General features: G+C 39.0%; 1 protein-coding gene across 1 annotated transcript in view; it reads left to right on the top strand.

The window, feature by feature from the left end:
• The window catches only part of LOC122562341 (myosin-4-like), a 33,564-nt gene extending 15,860 nt beyond the window's left edge, over nucleotides 1-17,704 (top strand). Inside the window, exons 17-39 of the mRNA XM_043715218.1 lie at nucleotides 71-158; nucleotides 4,378-4,495; nucleotides 5,713-5,836; nucleotides 5,932-6,068; nucleotides 6,153-6,408; nucleotides 7,301-7,543; nucleotides 7,627-7,803; nucleotides 7,891-8,036; nucleotides 8,120-8,210; nucleotides 8,294-8,683; nucleotides 8,780-8,906; nucleotides 9,213-9,331; nucleotides 9,885-10,081; nucleotides 10,173-10,356; nucleotides 10,441-10,606; nucleotides 10,715-10,839; nucleotides 13,073-13,381; nucleotides 13,734-13,937; nucleotides 14,031-14,156; nucleotides 14,269-14,439; nucleotides 14,616-14,720; nucleotides 15,894-15,989; nucleotides 17,552-17,704. Of these exons, the coding sequence (XP_043571153.1) occupies nucleotides 71-158; nucleotides 4,378-4,495; nucleotides 5,713-5,836; nucleotides 5,932-6,068; nucleotides 6,153-6,408; nucleotides 7,301-7,543; nucleotides 7,627-7,803; nucleotides 7,891-8,036; nucleotides 8,120-8,210; nucleotides 8,294-8,683; nucleotides 8,780-8,906; nucleotides 9,213-9,331; nucleotides 9,885-10,081; nucleotides 10,173-10,356; nucleotides 10,441-10,606; nucleotides 10,715-10,839; nucleotides 13,073-13,381; nucleotides 13,734-13,937; nucleotides 14,031-14,156; nucleotides 14,269-14,439; nucleotides 14,616-14,720; nucleotides 15,894-15,989; nucleotides 17,552-17,704 (3,852 nt within the window). The remainder of the gene's footprint in view (nucleotides 1-70; nucleotides 159-4,377; nucleotides 4,496-5,712; nucleotides 5,837-5,931; nucleotides 6,069-6,152; nucleotides 6,409-7,300; nucleotides 7,544-7,626; nucleotides 7,804-7,890; nucleotides 8,037-8,119; nucleotides 8,211-8,293; nucleotides 8,684-8,779; nucleotides 8,907-9,212; nucleotides 9,332-9,884; nucleotides 10,082-10,172; nucleotides 10,357-10,440; nucleotides 10,607-10,714; nucleotides 10,840-13,072; nucleotides 13,382-13,733; nucleotides 13,938-14,030; nucleotides 14,157-14,268; nucleotides 14,440-14,615; nucleotides 14,721-15,893; nucleotides 15,990-17,551) is intronic.
• The last annotated feature ends 790 nt before the right edge of the window (nucleotides 17,705-18,494 follow it).

The raw sequence follows: 18,494 nt of genomic DNA, 5'->3' as shown, positions 1-18,494 counted from the left end.
AATTATTACAGAATTACATTCAATTTCTTTCTGTTTGTTTGTGATAAATTATTTCTCTTCTGTATTGTAGGAAAATCTGAATAAGCTAATGACCAATCTAAGAAGCACTCATCCACACTTTGTACGTTGTATAATCCCCAATGAAACCAAGACTCCAGGTATGAATTTTCACATAATGTATTGGCACTTCTTTTAAATTCATTCACAGGATGTGGGGTTATCATTGTTTAGGCCAGAATTTATTATCTTTGCGAATACGGTGGTGAGCTGCCTTCTTGAACTGCTGCTAGTCTATTTGCTGTATGTACCTCACAATGCTGCTGGGGAAGGAGGACCAAGATTTTGACCCAATGGGAACAAAAATATATTTTCAAGACAGGATGATGAGCTGCTTGGAAGGGAGCTTACTGGTTGTCGTGTTCCCATGCATCTGCCTTGTCCTTCTAGATACTAGTGGTCATTGTTTTGGAAGGTACTGTTTTATGTGCCCTTGCTGAATTGTTGCAGTGCATCTTTTCGATGGTACACGCTACTACTACTGAGTGTTGGTGATAGTTAGTGTAGATGTTTTTGGATGTGGTGGCAATTATATAGCTTCATTCTCCTGGGTGGTTCTTGAGTATTTTTGGAGCTGCAATCATCCAGGCAAGTGAACAGTATTCCATCACACTGCTGACTTATGCCTAGATAGTCAGGAGATAAGTTACTCATTGCAAGTATTCCAGCTTCTAACCTGCTGACGTAGTGATAGAATTTATATGACTGGCTCAGTTTAGCTTTTGGTAATTGGTAAACACCAATATGTTGATAGTGGAAGATTCAGTGATAGTAATGCCATTGAATGTCAAGAGACAATAGTTGGTTCTCTCTTACTGGAGATGTTAGTTGCCTTGCATTTGTGTGGATGTTATTTGCCACTATCAGTCATAGAGTCATAGAGATGTACAGCACTGAAACAGACCCTTCGGTCCAACTCATCCATGCCGACCAAATAGCCTAACCTAATCTAGTTCCACTTGCAATCGCCCAGCCCATATCCCTCCAAACCCTTCCTATTCATATACCCATCCAGATGCCTCTTAAATGTTGCAATTGTACTAACCTCCACCACTTCCTCTGGCAGCTCATTCCATACACACACCACCCTCTGCATGAAAAAGTTTCCCCTTAGGTCTCTTTTATATCTTTCCCCTCTCACCCTAAGTCTATATCCTTTAGTTCTGGACTGCCCCACCCCAGGGAAAAGACTTTGTCTATTTATCCTATCCATGCCCCTCATGATTTCATAAACCTCTATAAGGTCACCCCTCAGCCTCTGACACTCCATGAAACAGCCCCAGCCTATTCAACCTTTCCTTATAGCTCAAATCCTCTAACCCTGGCAACATCCTTGGAAATCTTTTCTGAACCCTTTCAGGTTTTACAACATCCTTCCGATAGCAATGACACCAGAATTGCACGCAATATTCCAACAGTGGCCTAACCTATGTCCTATACAGCCACAACATGGCCTCCCAACTCCTGTACTCAATACTCTGACCAATAAAGGAAAGCATACCAAATGCCTTCTTCACTATCCTATCTACCTGCGACTCTACTTTCAAGGAGCTATGAACCTGCACTCCAAGGTCTCTTTATTCAGCAACACGCCCTAGGACCTTACCATTAAGTGTGTAAGTCCTGCCCTGATTTGCTTTTCCAAAACGCATCAACTAGCATTTATCTGCCACGCCTCGGTCCATTGGCCCATCTGATCAAGATCCTGTTGCAATCTGAGGTAACCTTCTTTGCTGTCCACTACATCTCCAATTTTGGTGTCATCTGAAAATTTACTAGTCGTACAGGAGTTGGAAGGTCATGTTGCGGCTGTACAGGACATTGATTAGGCCACTGTTGGAATATTGCATGCAATTCTGGTCTCCTTCCTATCAGAAAGACGTTCAGAAAAGATTTACAAGGATGTTGCCAGGATTGGAGGATTTGAGTTTAGGGAGAGGTTGAACAGGCTGGGACTGTTTTCCCTGGAGCATCGGAGGCTGAGGTGTGACCTCATAGAGGTTTATAAAATCATGAGGGACATGGATAGGATAAATAGACAAAGTCTTTTTCCTGGGGTGGGGCAGTCCAGAACTAGAGGGCATAGGTTTAGAGTGAGAAGGGAAAGATATAAAAGAGACCTAAGGAGCAACTTTTTCATGCAGAGGGTGGTGCGTGTATGGAATGAGCTGCCAGAGGAAGTGGTGGAGGCTGGTACAATTGCAACATTTAAGAGGCACCTGGATTGGTATATGAATAGGAAGGATTTAGAGTGATATGGGCCGGGTGCTGGCAGGTGGGACTAGATTGGGTTGGGATATCTGGTCGGCATGGACAGGTTGGATCGAAGGGTCTGTTTCAGTGCTGTACATCTCTATGACTCTTATGTTCACATCCAAATCATTTATATGAATGATGAAAAATATTGGACCTAGCACCGATCCTTGTGGCACACCATTGGTCACAGGCCTCCAGTCTGAAAAACAATCCTCCACTACCCTCTGTCTTCTATCTTTGAGCCAGTTCTATATTCAAATGGCTAGTTTTTCCATGCCTTAAAGGATATTGTCCAGGTCTTGTTGCATTTGGACATTGGCTGTTTCAGTGTCTGAGGAGTTGTGATGGTGCTGACCATTGTGCGAATCATCAGCAATTATCCCCACTTCTGATTTTGTGATGGAAAGGAGGTCATTGAGGAAGTCGGTAAAAGTGGTTGGATTTGGACAATACCCTAAAGAACTCCTGCAAATATGTCCTGGAACTGAGATAACTGATTCCCAACTCCAATGCCCATTGATTCTGGTTTTGCTAGGGCTCTTTAATTGTGCATTCTGAAAAATGTGGCCTTGATGTCAAGGACAGTCACTCTCACCTCACTTCTGGAATTCAGCTCTTTTGTCCCTGTTTGAACCAAGGCTGTAATGAGGTCAAGAGTTGAATGGCCCTTGTAGAATCCAAACTAGGTGTCACTGAGCAGGTTGTTGCTTGGTAGGTGCCACTTGATAGCACTATTGTTGACACTTTCCATCACCCTGCTGATGATCAAGTGAAGACTGGCGGGGTGACAATTGGCTGGGCTGGATTTGTCCTGCTTTTTCTGTAATAATATACATGGGCAATTTTCCACAGTGTCAGTAGATGCCAGTGTTACAGATCAGAAGTACTGGAAGCCAGGATCTGGAGCATAGTTCCTCAGTATTGACAAGGAATCATTATTGAGGCCCATTAGCCCTTGAAGCATTCATTGCCTCAAGTTGTTTCTTGATTTGGTGTGGAGTGAATTCAATTGGCTGAAAGCTGGCAACTGGAATTCTGGAAATCTTAGGAGACCGAGATGGATCATCAACTCAGCACTTCCGGCTGAAGATTGTTGTAAATGTTTCAGCCACATCTTTTGCACTGTGCTGGGCTGTCCCATCATTGAGGATGGTGATATTTGTGGACCCTCCTCCTTCAATGAGTTGTTTAATTATTTAATTATCCGTTAAAACTGGATGTGATAGGACTGCAGAGCTTAGTCAGATCCTTCATTATAGAATTGCTTAGTTCTGTAAATCACCTGCAACCTCTGTTGTCTGGCACACAAGTAGTTCTGTGCTGTAGCTTCAACAGCTTGGCACCTCATTTTTATATATGCCTGGTGCTATTCCTGGCATGCCCTTCTGCAGTCTTCTTTGTCCAGGATTGATACCCCCAGTTTAATGGTAATGGTAGAATGTGGGATATGTCAAGCCATGAGGTTTCTGATTGTGCTTTAAGTATAATTCTACCACTGCTGATGGCCCACAACACCCGATGGATGCCCAGTTTTGAGTTGTTAGGTCTGTAATGCCTATACCGTTTAGCACAATGATAGCACCACACAACATGATGCAAGGTACCCTCAATGTGAAGGTGAGACTTTGTCTCCAGAAGTGGCCATTTTTAATAATATTCTCATGAACAGATGCATCTCTGGCAGACATATTGGTGATGATGAAGTCAAATATGTTTTTCCCTCTTGTTCATTCCTTCATCACCTGCCACAGACCCAGTCTAGTAGCTATGTCCTTTGGAGCTTGACTAGCTCAGTCAGTAGCAGTGCTGTCGAGCCATGCTTGGTAATGGACATTAAAGTACCACACCCAGACATCATTACATGCCATTGCCACTCTCAGTGCTTCCTCCAAGTGGCATTTAATGTGGAATATTGATTCATCAGCTTAGGTGTGGGGGTTGGAGTGAATGGTGGTGATATAAGTGGTAATCAGCAGATCTCCTTGTCTATATTTGACTAATGCCAATATCAGGATCCAGAGTTTCTTAAAATGCTATTTTGTTTTTGTTATGTTCACCATTTAGGTCTGATAGAGAATCAGCTGGTCATTCATCAGTTGAGATGCAATGGTGTGTTGGAAGGTATTAGGATTTGCAGAAAGGGATTTCCAAGCAGAATCCTTTATGCTGACTTTAAACAAAGGTAACAATTTACTTTATAGAGTGAACTAGAAATGAATTGTATTGATATAGAGAAGGGCTTCCCAAACTGTAGACCACTTGGGGTCAATAGCTAAATATTTGTGATTGTGGGCCCTTACATAGCAATGCCTGTTGTGGAGCTCCAACCACTTGTGAATAGCTGAGGACCCTTTAAATTTTGCATTGTTTTTGTAAACAGTGAACATGGCTTAATCCAATACACCTGAACGCTATTGTTAAACAAACCTAATGGGAAGTTATGTACTCTCTCTATAAAATCCCAGTGTGTTTTACAGATCCCCGCACCTCTCACAGATCTTTTCCTTGCCCCATGCTCCTCCAATTCCCCATCCCCTTCACAGGCATTTTCTCTCTTTCCATAGTTATTTCCTGCCCATCAAGCATCTTCCGCTTACCCCATGCACAAGCATCCCGCTCCCCACCTCACAAACATGCAACTCTTCTCCTCACCACACACATTCTGCCCCCTTATAGTCCTTCATGCCCATATCACAGGCATCTGTTCCATATCACAGGCATTACTTTCCCCAAAAAGGCATTTCGTCACTCCCCCACTTCATTTGTACACACCTTTTCTCTCCATACTCTCACAATCATCATCTCTTTCCCTCACCTCACCCCACTTCCAGAGTCTGAGATCCCAGCAACTTTCAATCTCCAAAATAGGGTCATGATGGGAAAACGTTTGGAAAGCGCTGATATCATGAACTTCATGGCAGTGGGATGTTACAAAGCATTTCATAGCTCTTCACACGGGCACACATTTTTCAAATACGCTGCAGCCAATTCACAAGCAGCGAGATCCCAAAAGCAGCATTGGGTTTCTCAGCCAGGTAATCAAGCTTTGTCGATGCAAGTTGAGGAATAAATATTGGCATACAAAATACACGCCCTTGTTCAAACAGTGCTGTGGGAAATTTTCACTCCATCTGAGAAGGCTGAGTCTGATCCAAAACCTTTAACACTTCATCAGTAATACATTAAGGAATCATTCTGGATAAGGTGCTCCACTCTCTGAAGTGGATCTTAAAACTAAATATTTCTGACTTGGATATTAAAATGCTGCCACAGATGCCCTTAGTGATAGAGATGATAATTGTGATTTTGATCTATATAACATCTGTCTCTTAATTATACACTAGATTAATAAAATAGGCACTATATAAAAATAAATAACATATTCTTTGGAAAATACAGATACAAACTCTTAAATGCAAGTGCCATACCCGAAGGACAATTTATTGACAGCAAGAAGGCTTCTGAGAAACTGCTAAGCTCCATTGATGTTGATCACAACCAGTATCGGTTTGGCCATACTAAGGTAAATGTTTGGGTCTAAAGCCTGTATGATAGAATCAAAGGACAGTGAACCACTGGGTAACTCTTCTAGTTAAAATATTATTCATTCTATTCAAGGTATTTTTCAAGGCTGGTCTCCTGGGTATTCTAGAGGAAATGAGAGATGACAAATTGGCCCAAATCATCACACGCACACAAGCCATTTGTCGTGGTTTTCTAATGAGAGTTGAATATCAGAAGATGTTAGAGAGAAGGTATTTGGTAAAGTTAATCATTTCAGTAATGAAGATTAAGCAATGCAAATGATAGTAACACTTCTGTTTAATGTCATTCTACAGAGATGCCATCTTCACTATCCAGTACAACATCCGTGCATTCATGAATGTCAAACACTGGCCATGGATGAAACTGTTTTTCAAGATCAAGCCTCTTTTGAGGAGTGCAGAAGCTGAAAAGGAAATGGCCAATATGAAAGTAGAGTTTGAGAAGACTAAAGAAGCACTCGCGAAATCAGAAGCGAGAAGGAAAGAATTGGAAGAAAAAATGGTTAGCCTGCTTCAAGAAAAGAACGACTTATTGCTTCAAGTTCAGTCAGTAAGTAACCCACACAATAAACTTAAATGTTTTCATTTTTTTTGTTACTTGGTTTTAGAATTACTTGCCCATTTCTAGAAACAAAGTGTGTTCCCAATCCAAGGTGCTATTTAAGAGGGCCATCAGGAAATGTTCGATCATTATGGAGTTGCCAGCTTGACCTTGTACAGGAGCGATAATACTATAGCTAGGGTCAGGTCAATAGTTAAGAAAGGTTCTGCATATCTTCCCTGCTTTTGTGTTGCAGTCTTCCTTCTGGTTTCTAACTCAGTGTGGGCTCTGAACCTTGAAGCCCCTGGACTACTTAACAAAGTACTCACTGACTGGGCATGTGACTGGACCTGATCATGGGACAACTCTTCTTTTTTCACAATTTGACAGATTTGTCAATTTCTTGATTAATAAGCATCATAAACTCCAGACTGGAATTGAAACACATTCACTAAGAGTTGGCAGCTCTATCTCACATTTCATGAAAAGCTCTAATTCTGTACATGCCTTTGCGATCCTCTACTTTGTAATAATGTGGCCTTAAATGAAGTCTTCTAGAATAAGGTGCTAGGGATGCAATTGTATGAAATGCAGTTCCATATTTTTCTCAATCTCTATAATCTTAGGTAGTGAGTATTAAGACCATAAGACCATAAAAAATAGGAACAGGAATAGGCATTTGGCCCTTTGAGCCCGCTCTTCCATTCAATAGGATCATGGCTGATCCAAAATTCCTCATGTCAACTTTCTTGTGCTTTCCATGTAACATTTCATTTCCCACAGATCAGGAATTTATCAACTCAGTCTTAAATGTACACAAGTACTCTATCCCTCAGCTCTCTATCACAAGGAGTCAATAAGTTGCTCAGGTAAAAAAGGATATATTTTCTTTCCCAAAAAGGAAGCAGACGGCCTGGCAGATGCAGAAGAAAGGTGTGACCAGCTCATCAAAAGCAAAATTAATTTAGAAGCCAAAGTCAAGGAACTCAGTGAAAGACTGGAGGATGAAGAGGAATGTAATGCAGAGTTAACATCCAAGAAGAGAAAACTAGAAGATGAATGTTCGGAGTTAAAGAAGGATATTGATGACCTGGAACTCACACTAGCCAAAGTTGAAAGGGAAAAACATGCCACTGAAAACAAGGTATTTATTTGCGTCGGGAATAAAGTTATTAACTTATATAAATTGCACATTTAACTAACTAAAACCTGGGATTTATTTAAAAGGTTAAGAATCTTACAGAAGAAATGGCTTCCCTTGACGAAAGCATTGTCAAATTAACAAAGGAGAAGAAAGCCCTTCAAGAAGCTCATCAGCAAACACTTGATGACCTCCAGGCTGAAGAGGACAAAGTTAATACCTTAACCAAAACCAAAGCTAAATTGGAACAACAAGTGGACGATGTTGGTATTACTTCATGAATATTATGAACTTTGAATATTTCTGTTGAGAGTCTCAAAGAGTTTGATGATTTTTGTTGCTTATTGCAGCTTGAAGGTTCTCTAGAACAAGAGAAAAAGCTTCGCATGGACCTTGAGAGAGTAAAGAGGAAGCTTGAAGGAGATTTGAAGCTGATTCAGGAATCAGTAATGGACTTAGAAAATGACAAACAACAATTGGAAGAGAAAGTGAAGAAGTAAGAAATGGTCTTTTTTTTGTAATATCCTCATGGTTTGCATGTTATATTAGATTGTAACTTTCATTGTATATGTACTGCAGGAAGGACTTTGAAATAAGCCAGTATCAGAGTAAGATTGAAGATGAGCAGGTTCTTGGAATGCAGCTGCAGAAAAAAATCAAGGAACTGCAAGTATGTTTATATAAAAGTTATCTGTGTTTACTTGGCTGTTGTCAGATAAAGCATGATCAAAGTTAATATATTCTAAATGCTAGGCCCGTATTGAAGAACTCGAAGAGGAAATTGACGCTGAACGTACGGTTCGTGCTAAGGCAGAGAAGCAAAGGGCTGACTATGCCCGTGAGCTGGAGGAAATCAGTGAACGACTAGAAGAAGCTGGCGGGGCGACTGCAGCACAGATCGAAATGAACAAGAAACGTGAAGCAGAGTTTCAGAAGATGCGCCGCGATCTGGAAGAAGCAACCCTCCAGCATGAAGCCACAGCTGCTGCTCTTCGCAAGAAGCAGGCTGATAGTGTGGCTGAACTTGGGGAACAAATCGACAATCTGCAACGTGTGAAACAGAAGCTGGAGAAGGAAAAGAGTGAGCTGAAGATGGAAATTGATGACATGGCCAGCAATATGGAAATGGTTTCTAAACTAAAGGTGTGTCACAAATTGTCTTTCTGTTGTAACTATTGCAGACAAGTTATTACTGTATATATACGCACTGTTTATGTGTCATAAATAATTGAATTGCAGGGTAATCTTGAGAAAAATTATCGAACTCTTGAGGACCAACTTAATGAAATAAAAACAAAACATGAAGAACAAACGCGTCTTATGAATGACACATCAACACACCGAGCTCGATTACAGACAGAAAATGGTATGTCTCTTGTAAACTTCATAACTACTTGAAGGTTCAGATTGAAATTATATTCTCATTTATTACCTCCTTTGGATCTTTTGTATCCATGGTATTTTTTTTGACCAGTCCCATTATCATGCTTCACCACACATGTCGATGGTGAGCAAACATGATTGGTGCAAAACTAACTCAATACTGACCACTTTCATATCTTCATGTACAGCTCTGTGAGAAGAGGTACTTAAGGTAAACATTCCAACAATAGACCAGAGTTATCATTACCAATTTTTGTTTGGTTCAATTATATTTCTTTTAAATTTTAAGGGGAACTAAGTCGCCAGGTTGAAGAAAAGGATGCGCTGATTTCACAATTTAATCGAGGGAAACAAGCATTCACACAACAAATTGAGGAGCTAAAAAGGCAGTTGGAGGAAGAAACTAAGGTGAAAACTGTGGCATGATCATGCTTTACCATTTAGTGAATTATAAATGTGTTTTCTGAAATACTTGATTGATCTTAGGAATTAATTCAAATATTATAGACATTTAATTTCATATAAATCATAGAATCCCTACAGCGTGGAAGCAAGCCATTCAGCTTATTGAGTCTATACTGACATTCCAAAGAACAACCCACCCAGACTCACACTGTCCCTGGAACCTTGCATTTCCCATGGCTAATCCACCTAACCTCCACGTGATTCAACTGTGGGAGGAAACCACACAGGCACAGACAGAATATGCAAACTCCACACAGACAGTTGCCCAAGTGTGGAATGGAACCCAGGTCCCTGGCACTGTGAGGCAGCAGAGCTAACTACTGAGCCATCTGCTGCCTTGTTCTTTGAGTGATATTTCATTGCGCTTATTTTGATAATTATGATAAAGGATTGATCCTTGCATAGGCTACTATTTTTTTTTTGGAAAAGATTCTTTTGTGTTTACTCTTTTAAACATAGTATTTTAACCATTTCCTTTCAAATTGAAATATTTCAGGCTAAGAGTGTCTTGGCACATGCTCTACAATCTGCCCGCCATGACTGTGATTTGCTCCGTGAACAATATGAAGAGGAACAGGAAGCAAAGGCTGAGCTCCAGCGTGGCATGTCCAAGGCCAACAGTGAAGTTGCTCAGTGGAGAACAAAATATGAAACTGATGCAATCCAACGCACAGAGGAACTGGAAGAGGCCAAGTAGGTCCATTAAGAGAATTTTAACTTGTGCTTTCTTCGAGTGATGTTTTCGCTGTTTTGGCAACAGTTGAATGGTTGTTATCACCTTCAGGAAAAAACTTGCGCAGCGACTCCAAGATGCTGAGGACAATGTCGAAGCAGTGAATTCTAAATGTGCCTCGTTGGAAAAGACAAAACTGCGCTTGCAAGGTGAAGTGGAAGATCTAATGATTGATGTGGAGAGAGCAAATGCTGCTGCAGCTGCTCTTGATAAGAAGCAGCGAAATTTTGACAAGGTAACATCACAACAGTTGAGTTATTTACAGTCAGTTACATGTAGTTTTGAACAACATGCTCACTGCATTCCTGTGACATCTTAGATCCTGGCAGAATGGAAGCAGAAATATGAAGAGACCCAAACTGACCTGGAGGCAACACAGAAGGAATCCCGTTCTCTAAGCACAGAACTGTTCAAGATGAAGAATGCTTATGAGGAAGCTTTGGATAACCTGGAAACTCTTAAACGAGAGAATAAGAATCTACAGCGTGAGTTCTTCTAAGTGACAGAATGATTTCTGGCAAGCATATAAACATTCAACTTAAATGAAAATTTATTCATAACTTAATTCAAAAACTATTTATTTCTTTAACCAGAGGAGATCTCAGATCTGACTGAAATGATTGGTGAGAATGGAAAGACTATCCATGAGCTGGAAAAGGCCAAAAAATTAGCTGAGCAAGAAAAGGCTGATCTTCAAGCAGCATTGGAAGAGGCTGAGGTTTGTTTGCTGGATTTGACTGGGACTTATTGAATTTTTGTGGAGGCAGAAAATCTTATAACTTTCACTTTTAGCTTGACTCTTCCTTGTACCCATTAATTCAAATATTTTCTGTGCCATAGCCTGTTGGATGTGTGAGCTAGTGATATAAACGTGAGGCAAGTGAGTATCTTGAGACTTTAGATACTGGAGGAACCAGCAATACTGAACCAGGAAGATTTAATGATTGAGAAAGAAATTGAGCAAAGGATTGAGAGGAAATAAGGTGAATTTACTGTTAGATCAGCTATAGAAAGATAAATAAAGAGAGGGAAATGAAATACTAGATCAATGAAAGAGACTGCAAGGATTGGAACAAAATAATTTAAGATTATAATTTGATGGTATGGAAGATTAAAGTTTACTAATCTTTATAAGATGATTAGGGGTTTAGATAGAGTCGACAGTGAGAATCTTTTTCCAAGTATGGAGTCAGCTATTACAAGGGAGCATAGCTTTAAATTAAGGGGGGTAGGTATAGGACAGATGTTAGGGGTAGGTTCTTTACTCAGCGAGTCGTGAGTTCATGGAATGCCCTGCCAGTAGCAGTGGTGGACTCTCCCTCATTATGGGCATTTAAGCGGGCATTTCTATGTTCTATAAGTTGATTGCATGTATGAATATGAGTTTGAATACTTTAATTTTTTTGAATTCTTAGTCAAACAGATTGAATGGCACTGAGAATATTTATTACTTCACTAAAAATTATACTGTTAATTGGAAACTCTAACTTTTGGTGGTGACTTTAATAAGCAATAGATTTGCAAACATTGTATCTTGTTAAAATTAAAGAGAAGGCTAAATGTGAGATGCTGTTAGTGCAGAGGAAATGATAGTGTAAAGTAAGTCCACCAATTAGTTCTGGATGTTTGCCACTGTGAGTGATGTGTCTGTTTGGACAGCATTATTAGTTTTAATCAGTTGGATTTTCTGGCCTTCTCTGACCTCTAAGAAAGTTATCACAAGAACTTGCAATGTTTGCACATTTTTTATTCATTACATTCATTACTAAAAGTCAGGTCTCTGCAATACAAGTTTCTTTCCTCACAAGGTCAGCTTGAATGTAACTGAGTCAGGCAGATTTTTCGGAAACCAGGAACAATTCTGCCGTTAGGTAAGGTGAACAATCTCTTGACAGCAAACCAAGAAATGGAAACAACTGAACCCTTTCACTTTTATGTCTTTCAATTTTACAGATCAAAGATAATTGGGATTTAAACATGAAATTAGGATAGAAAACAAAAAGAAAGTTGCAAGAACATTATTATTTTGAAAATATGTGGAATTTCTTAACGAGGAAATTTGCTATTTCACAGCAATGAATTTACTCTACCGGGTTCTATGAGGTTGTCTAGCAGGAACAATGAACTTAATATGCAGTTACATTTCATTCAACATGGTGTAAACATTTCAACAGCAAAATCAAAAGTGTATGAGTCAAAGTTCTTGTCAGATCAAGTATCTCGAAAAGGTTCAACCTTGGAGAGATCTTAACGGGCTACTCTGCAGTGAAGCAAAGTCTCACTGGCAGTAGTTTTTGGATATTTGTGTCTAACTGCGTATATGTGGACTTCAGAATTTCTTGCTAGTTTCTTGAAGAAGTTATGGCAGCATAGGATGACCATTTGTGATAATGTTACTATTGCAAAATATTGTAACACAAACTCATGGGAATAGTAGAGTTTTGATAAGCTAGTTTTTTTAATATGTTATGATGGCCATTGTAGCCAGACCATTTGCATCTCCACAATTTTTTTCCTCAAACCTTCTTCAAACATTCTTTCATGAGTTCTGAGTCTCACCAAGCAACACCAGCTGTTATTGTCTATCTCTAATTTCCCCCTGAACTCAGTGGCTTGTTTTTAAGCCTCAGACAATTGTGGTGGCTCTGTAGTCACATGAAGGCCTCATCAATAAGGGTAGCTCTCCCTGAAGGGTATTAGTGAGCCAGATAGATCATGACAATCATTTATGATAGTTGCCACAATCACCATTACTGACATTAGTTTTATGTTCCAGATAAGTTTCATATTTCACCAGTTGTTCTGGACTTTAACCCATGTCCTCAGACCCTTATCGTAGGCCTCTGGTTTACTAGCCCAGTGACATTACAAGTACACCACTGTTTCTAGCAGCTGCGGTAATCTATTACCTGATTAAATATTTGATCTTGTCCTGTGTCACATGTTTTAAGGCATCTTTGGAGCATGAAGAAAGCAAAATCCTACGTATTCAGCTGGAATTGACCCAGGTGAAAGCAGAAGTGGACAGGCGGATTGCGGAAAAAGATGAAGAGATTGACCAAATCAAAAGGAATTATCAGCGGACAGTTGACACTATGCAGACTGCTTTGGATGCTGAAATTAGGAGCAGAAATGATGCTTTGAGGATCAAGAAAAAGATGGAGGGAGACCTGAATGAAATGGAAATTCAACTGAATCATGCAAACCGCCAAGCAGCAGATGCTGTAAAACATTTCCGAAACTTGCAAGTCCAGTTCAAGGTACGTGAGGCTTGGTAATAATAAATTAGTGTTAATGAATCGAAGACTTTTATGGTGAATTTTTAATGTTTGTACAAGATTTTCTTTGATTGATCTTTAAAAGCTGTAAAATATGTCCATCTTTAAATTGAGATTACTTATCGCACGCAAAATTCCATTATGTACATAATGTATTGTCAATGGACCACCTAGTTATTTACCTTGCAGGGTTAACTTAAACTAGAAGGTTGCAAGATAAAAATGAAACAATAAACATCAATAATGCCTAATTATACTGATGGCTAGAATTAGATTGTATGTGAGAATTTTTAAAGTACAATTTGTTAATATCAATTACCAATCTTGTTTTAAGGAATGCCAGTTGCATCTTGATGAGGCCCTCCGATGCCAAGATGACCTGAAGGAACAACTGGCCATGGTTGAACGGAGATGCAATTTACAGCTTGCTGAAATTGAAGAAATAAGAGCAGCCCTTGAACAAACAGATAGAGCGCGCAAAATTGCTGAGCAGGAATTAATTGATGCAAGTGAACGTGTGCAACTCCTGCACACCCAGGTAAAGTGAAACAACAGAAATCTTTCAGACTGATTTAGCTGTGTGACATTATGGTATGTGGACCATAGTATCTCTGACCAATTATTTCAACAGAATACCAGCCTCATAAACACAAAGAAGAAACTTGAAACTGATATTAGCCAGCTTCAAAGTGAAGTTGAAGATGCTACTCAAGAATCAAGAAATGCAGAAGAGAAAGCAAAGAAAGCCATAACAGATGTAAGGCCCTGTATCAATTTTAATAGTAATTCCATGGTACTCTACTAGATCTCTTTAAGACGCATTTTATCTGTCTGTTAATGCTGATGATATCTCATAATGTCATTACAAGGCTGCTATGATGGCAGAAGAACTGAAGAAGGAACAAGACACCAATGCTCATTTGGAAAGAATGAAAAAGAATCTGGAACAGACTGTGAAAGATCTGCAACTCCGTCTGGATGAGGCAGAGCAGCTGGCTATGAAAGGTGGAAAGAAACAGCTCCAGAAACTGGAGGCGAGGGTATGAAATCTTAAGAATTGTGCAAACTAGACCAGGGCACAATTCATTAGTACTTCCTCTTTATGAATAATGTGATCCTCAAAAGAGAAAATCTTGTAATGCTTCTACTGGAACAAATATAAATGTATTCAGGTATTCTTAGCTTTTTGTTGAAGATTACTTCATTTATATTGTAGGTACGTGAGCTTGAGAATGAACTCGAAGCTGAGCAAAAACGATGTGCAGAGGCAATTAAAGGTTTGCGTAAATTTGAAAGGAAGGTCAAAGAACTCCTGTATCAGGTAGGGACATGTAATTTGAATTAACTTTTAATTTATTTTCTAAATCAAAGATGTTTTTCGTTCCTTTTCTTTAAACCTTTACCTCTTGTTGCAATACAATACCAGAAAGACTAGTCACCCTTCTATAATTCATTCAAGTACTGCAGTCACTTTGTGAGAAATATCAGCCAGTGTGTGTTGACCAGCCATCTATTATGAATAGTAACTTAATTGGCCCAATTCTGATTCACTCGGCATTCTTGCTTCATACCTCCCCAAAACTGAATGGTAACAGGACGCTTTTCCTGATTTTTCTTTTTCAACTAAGGGTAAGCAATGCATCCTGATTGAGATGTAATGCAAAGTGAATTAAAAGATGGAGCCTTCTGATCCCTATGTCAGTTCTACTAGGAACAGTAATTTTACATATTTATGAACTCAAAGATCCTGTATTCGGAAATTGTATTTTGTTTCTCATCAGTTTTCATTCTTCTGAGGGTTTGATTTGATGTGAATATCTGCATATGCTTTGGTACCTCACCAAATTATTATTATTCATGTATATCTCTTGATAGTCTGTCCATGATAGTTGTTTAGTCACAGAGTGCCACAGCAAAGCTTGATACCACCTTCACTGAGCATTAACATGTCCTGACCCATCATTTGCAGACATCAGACATACAGCAGTCCCATGAGAGAGAAGCTAGGCTGATACACTAATCTCAGTCTCTAAACCAAAAACAGTACACTGCTCCACTTCTGTTGCTCTGATCGACTAATGAAAAAGCACATCCTCAAAAGTATGTAAATATAATCTTATACAAGTAAGAATTGCCTTTGGTTGCTTTGCTGGATACAGTCAAACTCTGATAGTTTGTTTGTTTTCTTAATATGTTACTGTACAGAATGGAACTACTTTAGTAACTATATATGTACATAAAGATACCTTTATGAATAAAGTACATTTTTAAATTTAAAAAAGCACAGCTATTCAAACTTAGAATTTTCCTGCTTGGTTTGATTTGCCTCATAGAATGGAACGCTGAGCTGTCAGTAAGTAACTAAGTCGTAAATAATTAAGTTAGTCTGAAAACTTTAAATTGTTTAATACAGACATTTAGCTGGAGAGCTTTACAAATGGTAATGTCATCAGTAAATATTCTCCTTAACTTACTGTTCAAATTCTGTACACAGACTGAAGAAGACAGAAAAAATAATCTGCGACTTCAGGACCTAGTTGACAAACTGCAAATGAAAGTTAAAACCTATAAGAGGCAGTCTGAAGAGGCTGTAAGTAATGCTTATACTTTCAAGCACACAGCTAAGAAAATGTAACATATCTTCATCCACGTGCTTATGCTTGTGGTTTTATCCAAAGCTATTGTTTATTCCATTATGATTATGTAATTAACTGCAAAGAAAGGTTTAAGTCAACATAACATGTATTTGTGTGGCATCATTAACATAGGAAACACCCAATGGTACTTTACAGAGATGACATCAACTATTTTTTTAAACAAAGGGAGTTCTGTGTTACTGACATTTATTGCCAATTCCTAATCACTGGAAAAGCAGTTAAGAGTCATAGAGTCATACAGATGTACAGCACTGAAACAGACTCTTCAGTCCAACTCATCCACACCGACCAGATATCCCAACCTAATCTCGTCCCACTTGTCAGCACCTGGCCCATATCCCTCAAACCCTTCCTATTCATATACCCATCCAGATGCCTGTTAAATGTTGCAATTGTACTAGCCTCCACCACTTCATTGCTTTAACTATATGACACTGAGTTGTATAAACAGGTAATAGGGTGGATGTCCAAGAACATCATCAAAGATGTAGATTTTAAGGATTGTCTTCAAAGGAATACCAAGAAAGGTTTCGGGAGAAAATTTTGAAGTCTCACACTTTAGGATCTGAAGGGCAATTGCCAATGGTGGAGTAATTAAAATCATAATGTATAAGTAGCCTTAATTACAGGAGCAAAGTTGTCTCAGAGATTTTCAGTGCTGCAGGAAATAACAGATATAAGGGGTGGTGAGGCCCTGGAAGACTTTATAACCAGATATGAAGTCTTTAAAACTGAGACATATGTGGAATGGAATCCAGTATCATGAACACAGGAGGACTGGATGTAATGCAAGTTAGGATTTGGGAGCAGAATTATGGATAACCTCAAACTTATGGAACGTAGAAAATGAGAGACCAATCATGAGTGCATTACAAGAGTGAAGTCTAGAGATGACAAAAGCATGGATGAGGTTTTCAGTAGCAGATAATCTGAGGCGAGAACAGGATTGGATAAGGTATTGGAGGTGAAAATTGGGAATCTTTCGGCTGTACATTCATGTGGTTAAAAGCTCACTTTACATCAACTATTAGCTTGTGGTGGGGACTGAAGATAACATATTCCTAATACTTTGTGAAAATTTGTGTTCAACCAGGTATCAGATACACCATGTGATCATTTAGCAACAATGGAGGGATCACAAAGCAGTTGTAATGATAAACAGGGTGGTACCATTGTGTTCCTGACAGGCATTCTGTGACTAAGGGATTAGAAGTGTTTAAGGATAGATGCTTGGAGGCCACCAGATAAATGGAGGTTTGGAAAGTGAAGCCATTCCAAGTGGTTCTCTGGGTACAGTTAGATTCGTAAGAATAGATGCTAAAAGTTTGTGTCCTTGACATTCCAATTAACAGAGATAAAAAATGTAGTACAACTACTTTATATTTTGCTAATAAGATTGCTGTTGCTTGCTTGATAAATATGTTACTTTCAGAACTATAATTGTAATTGCTTATATTTGGCTGGTCACATCTATTCTATCCACCTTTTTCTTCAGGAGGAACAATCCAATGTGCACTTATCTAAATTTAGGAAGGTACAACATGAATTGGAAGAAGCAGAGGAACGTGCTGATATTGCAGAATCCCAGGTCAACAAACTCAGGGCTAAAAGTCGTGATTTTGTAAGCAAGGTAACGTGCACATTGTAAATTCAAACTTAGTGTGGTGATATGTCAAAACATTCAAGCTGGTGGTCAGATTTTGGAAGTAACTAAGTATATAATGATGTTTGCCAATTATTTAGTCTTGCCCCTGCACCTTTCAGCTCAAAAAGTGTTTCCACCAAACTTGCTGTAAATATGAAACAAGTTCAGGTGGGAAAACAAAATGCTGCAATGAAAGAGAACTGAGTCAGTGCAATGATCTCCTCCATTGACCAAATAAATACAGGACATATCAAGAAGCACTCTTCTCTCAGTATCCCTTCCTTCAGGTCGGAGTTCAAGGCCTACCTGTCTCCATGATGACCTATATAATATGTTTGAACATGTGATCGAGAAGGATGTGTCCTGTCTGTGAGACTGAGAAAAAGAATTAAAGAGATGAATTAATTGATAAATCAAGGAAAAGATAAATGGTAGTAAAAATAAAGATCGGATTAAGTGAGAAAGATATTAAAGTATTAAAGAAACAAACATGTTTAAAATTTGATATTTTTAACATTTTCCCTCTAAAAATCAAAATATTAAAGAAAAGGACTCCATATCTATAATGGCTAATTTTCAATGCCAAAGAGGCGATTGGCCAATAAAACTGTGCTGCGGCTATTAACTATTAATTCTAGCCTTACATAGCTGTAAGGTTTTGTTTGTCTCAATGTACAAGTAAAAGGATCTCATGATGTCCCTACCACTCAGTCAGAAGGCTAGAGTTCAAATCCCACCTGTTCCAGGGGTGTTCATAACATATCTGAACAAGTTGATTAAAAATATCAAGAAA

This window comes from Chiloscyllium plagiosum, chromosome 24, assembly GCF_004010195.1.
Source record: "Chiloscyllium plagiosum isolate BGI_BamShark_2017 chromosome 24, ASM401019v2, whole genome shotgun sequence".
NCBI classification, from domain to species: Eukaryota; Metazoa; Chordata; class Chondrichthyes; order Orectolobiformes; family Hemiscylliidae; genus Chiloscyllium; species Chiloscyllium plagiosum.
Note: the sequence above shows the minus strand (reverse complement) of the source record. Positions and strands in the feature narration are given on the sequence as shown.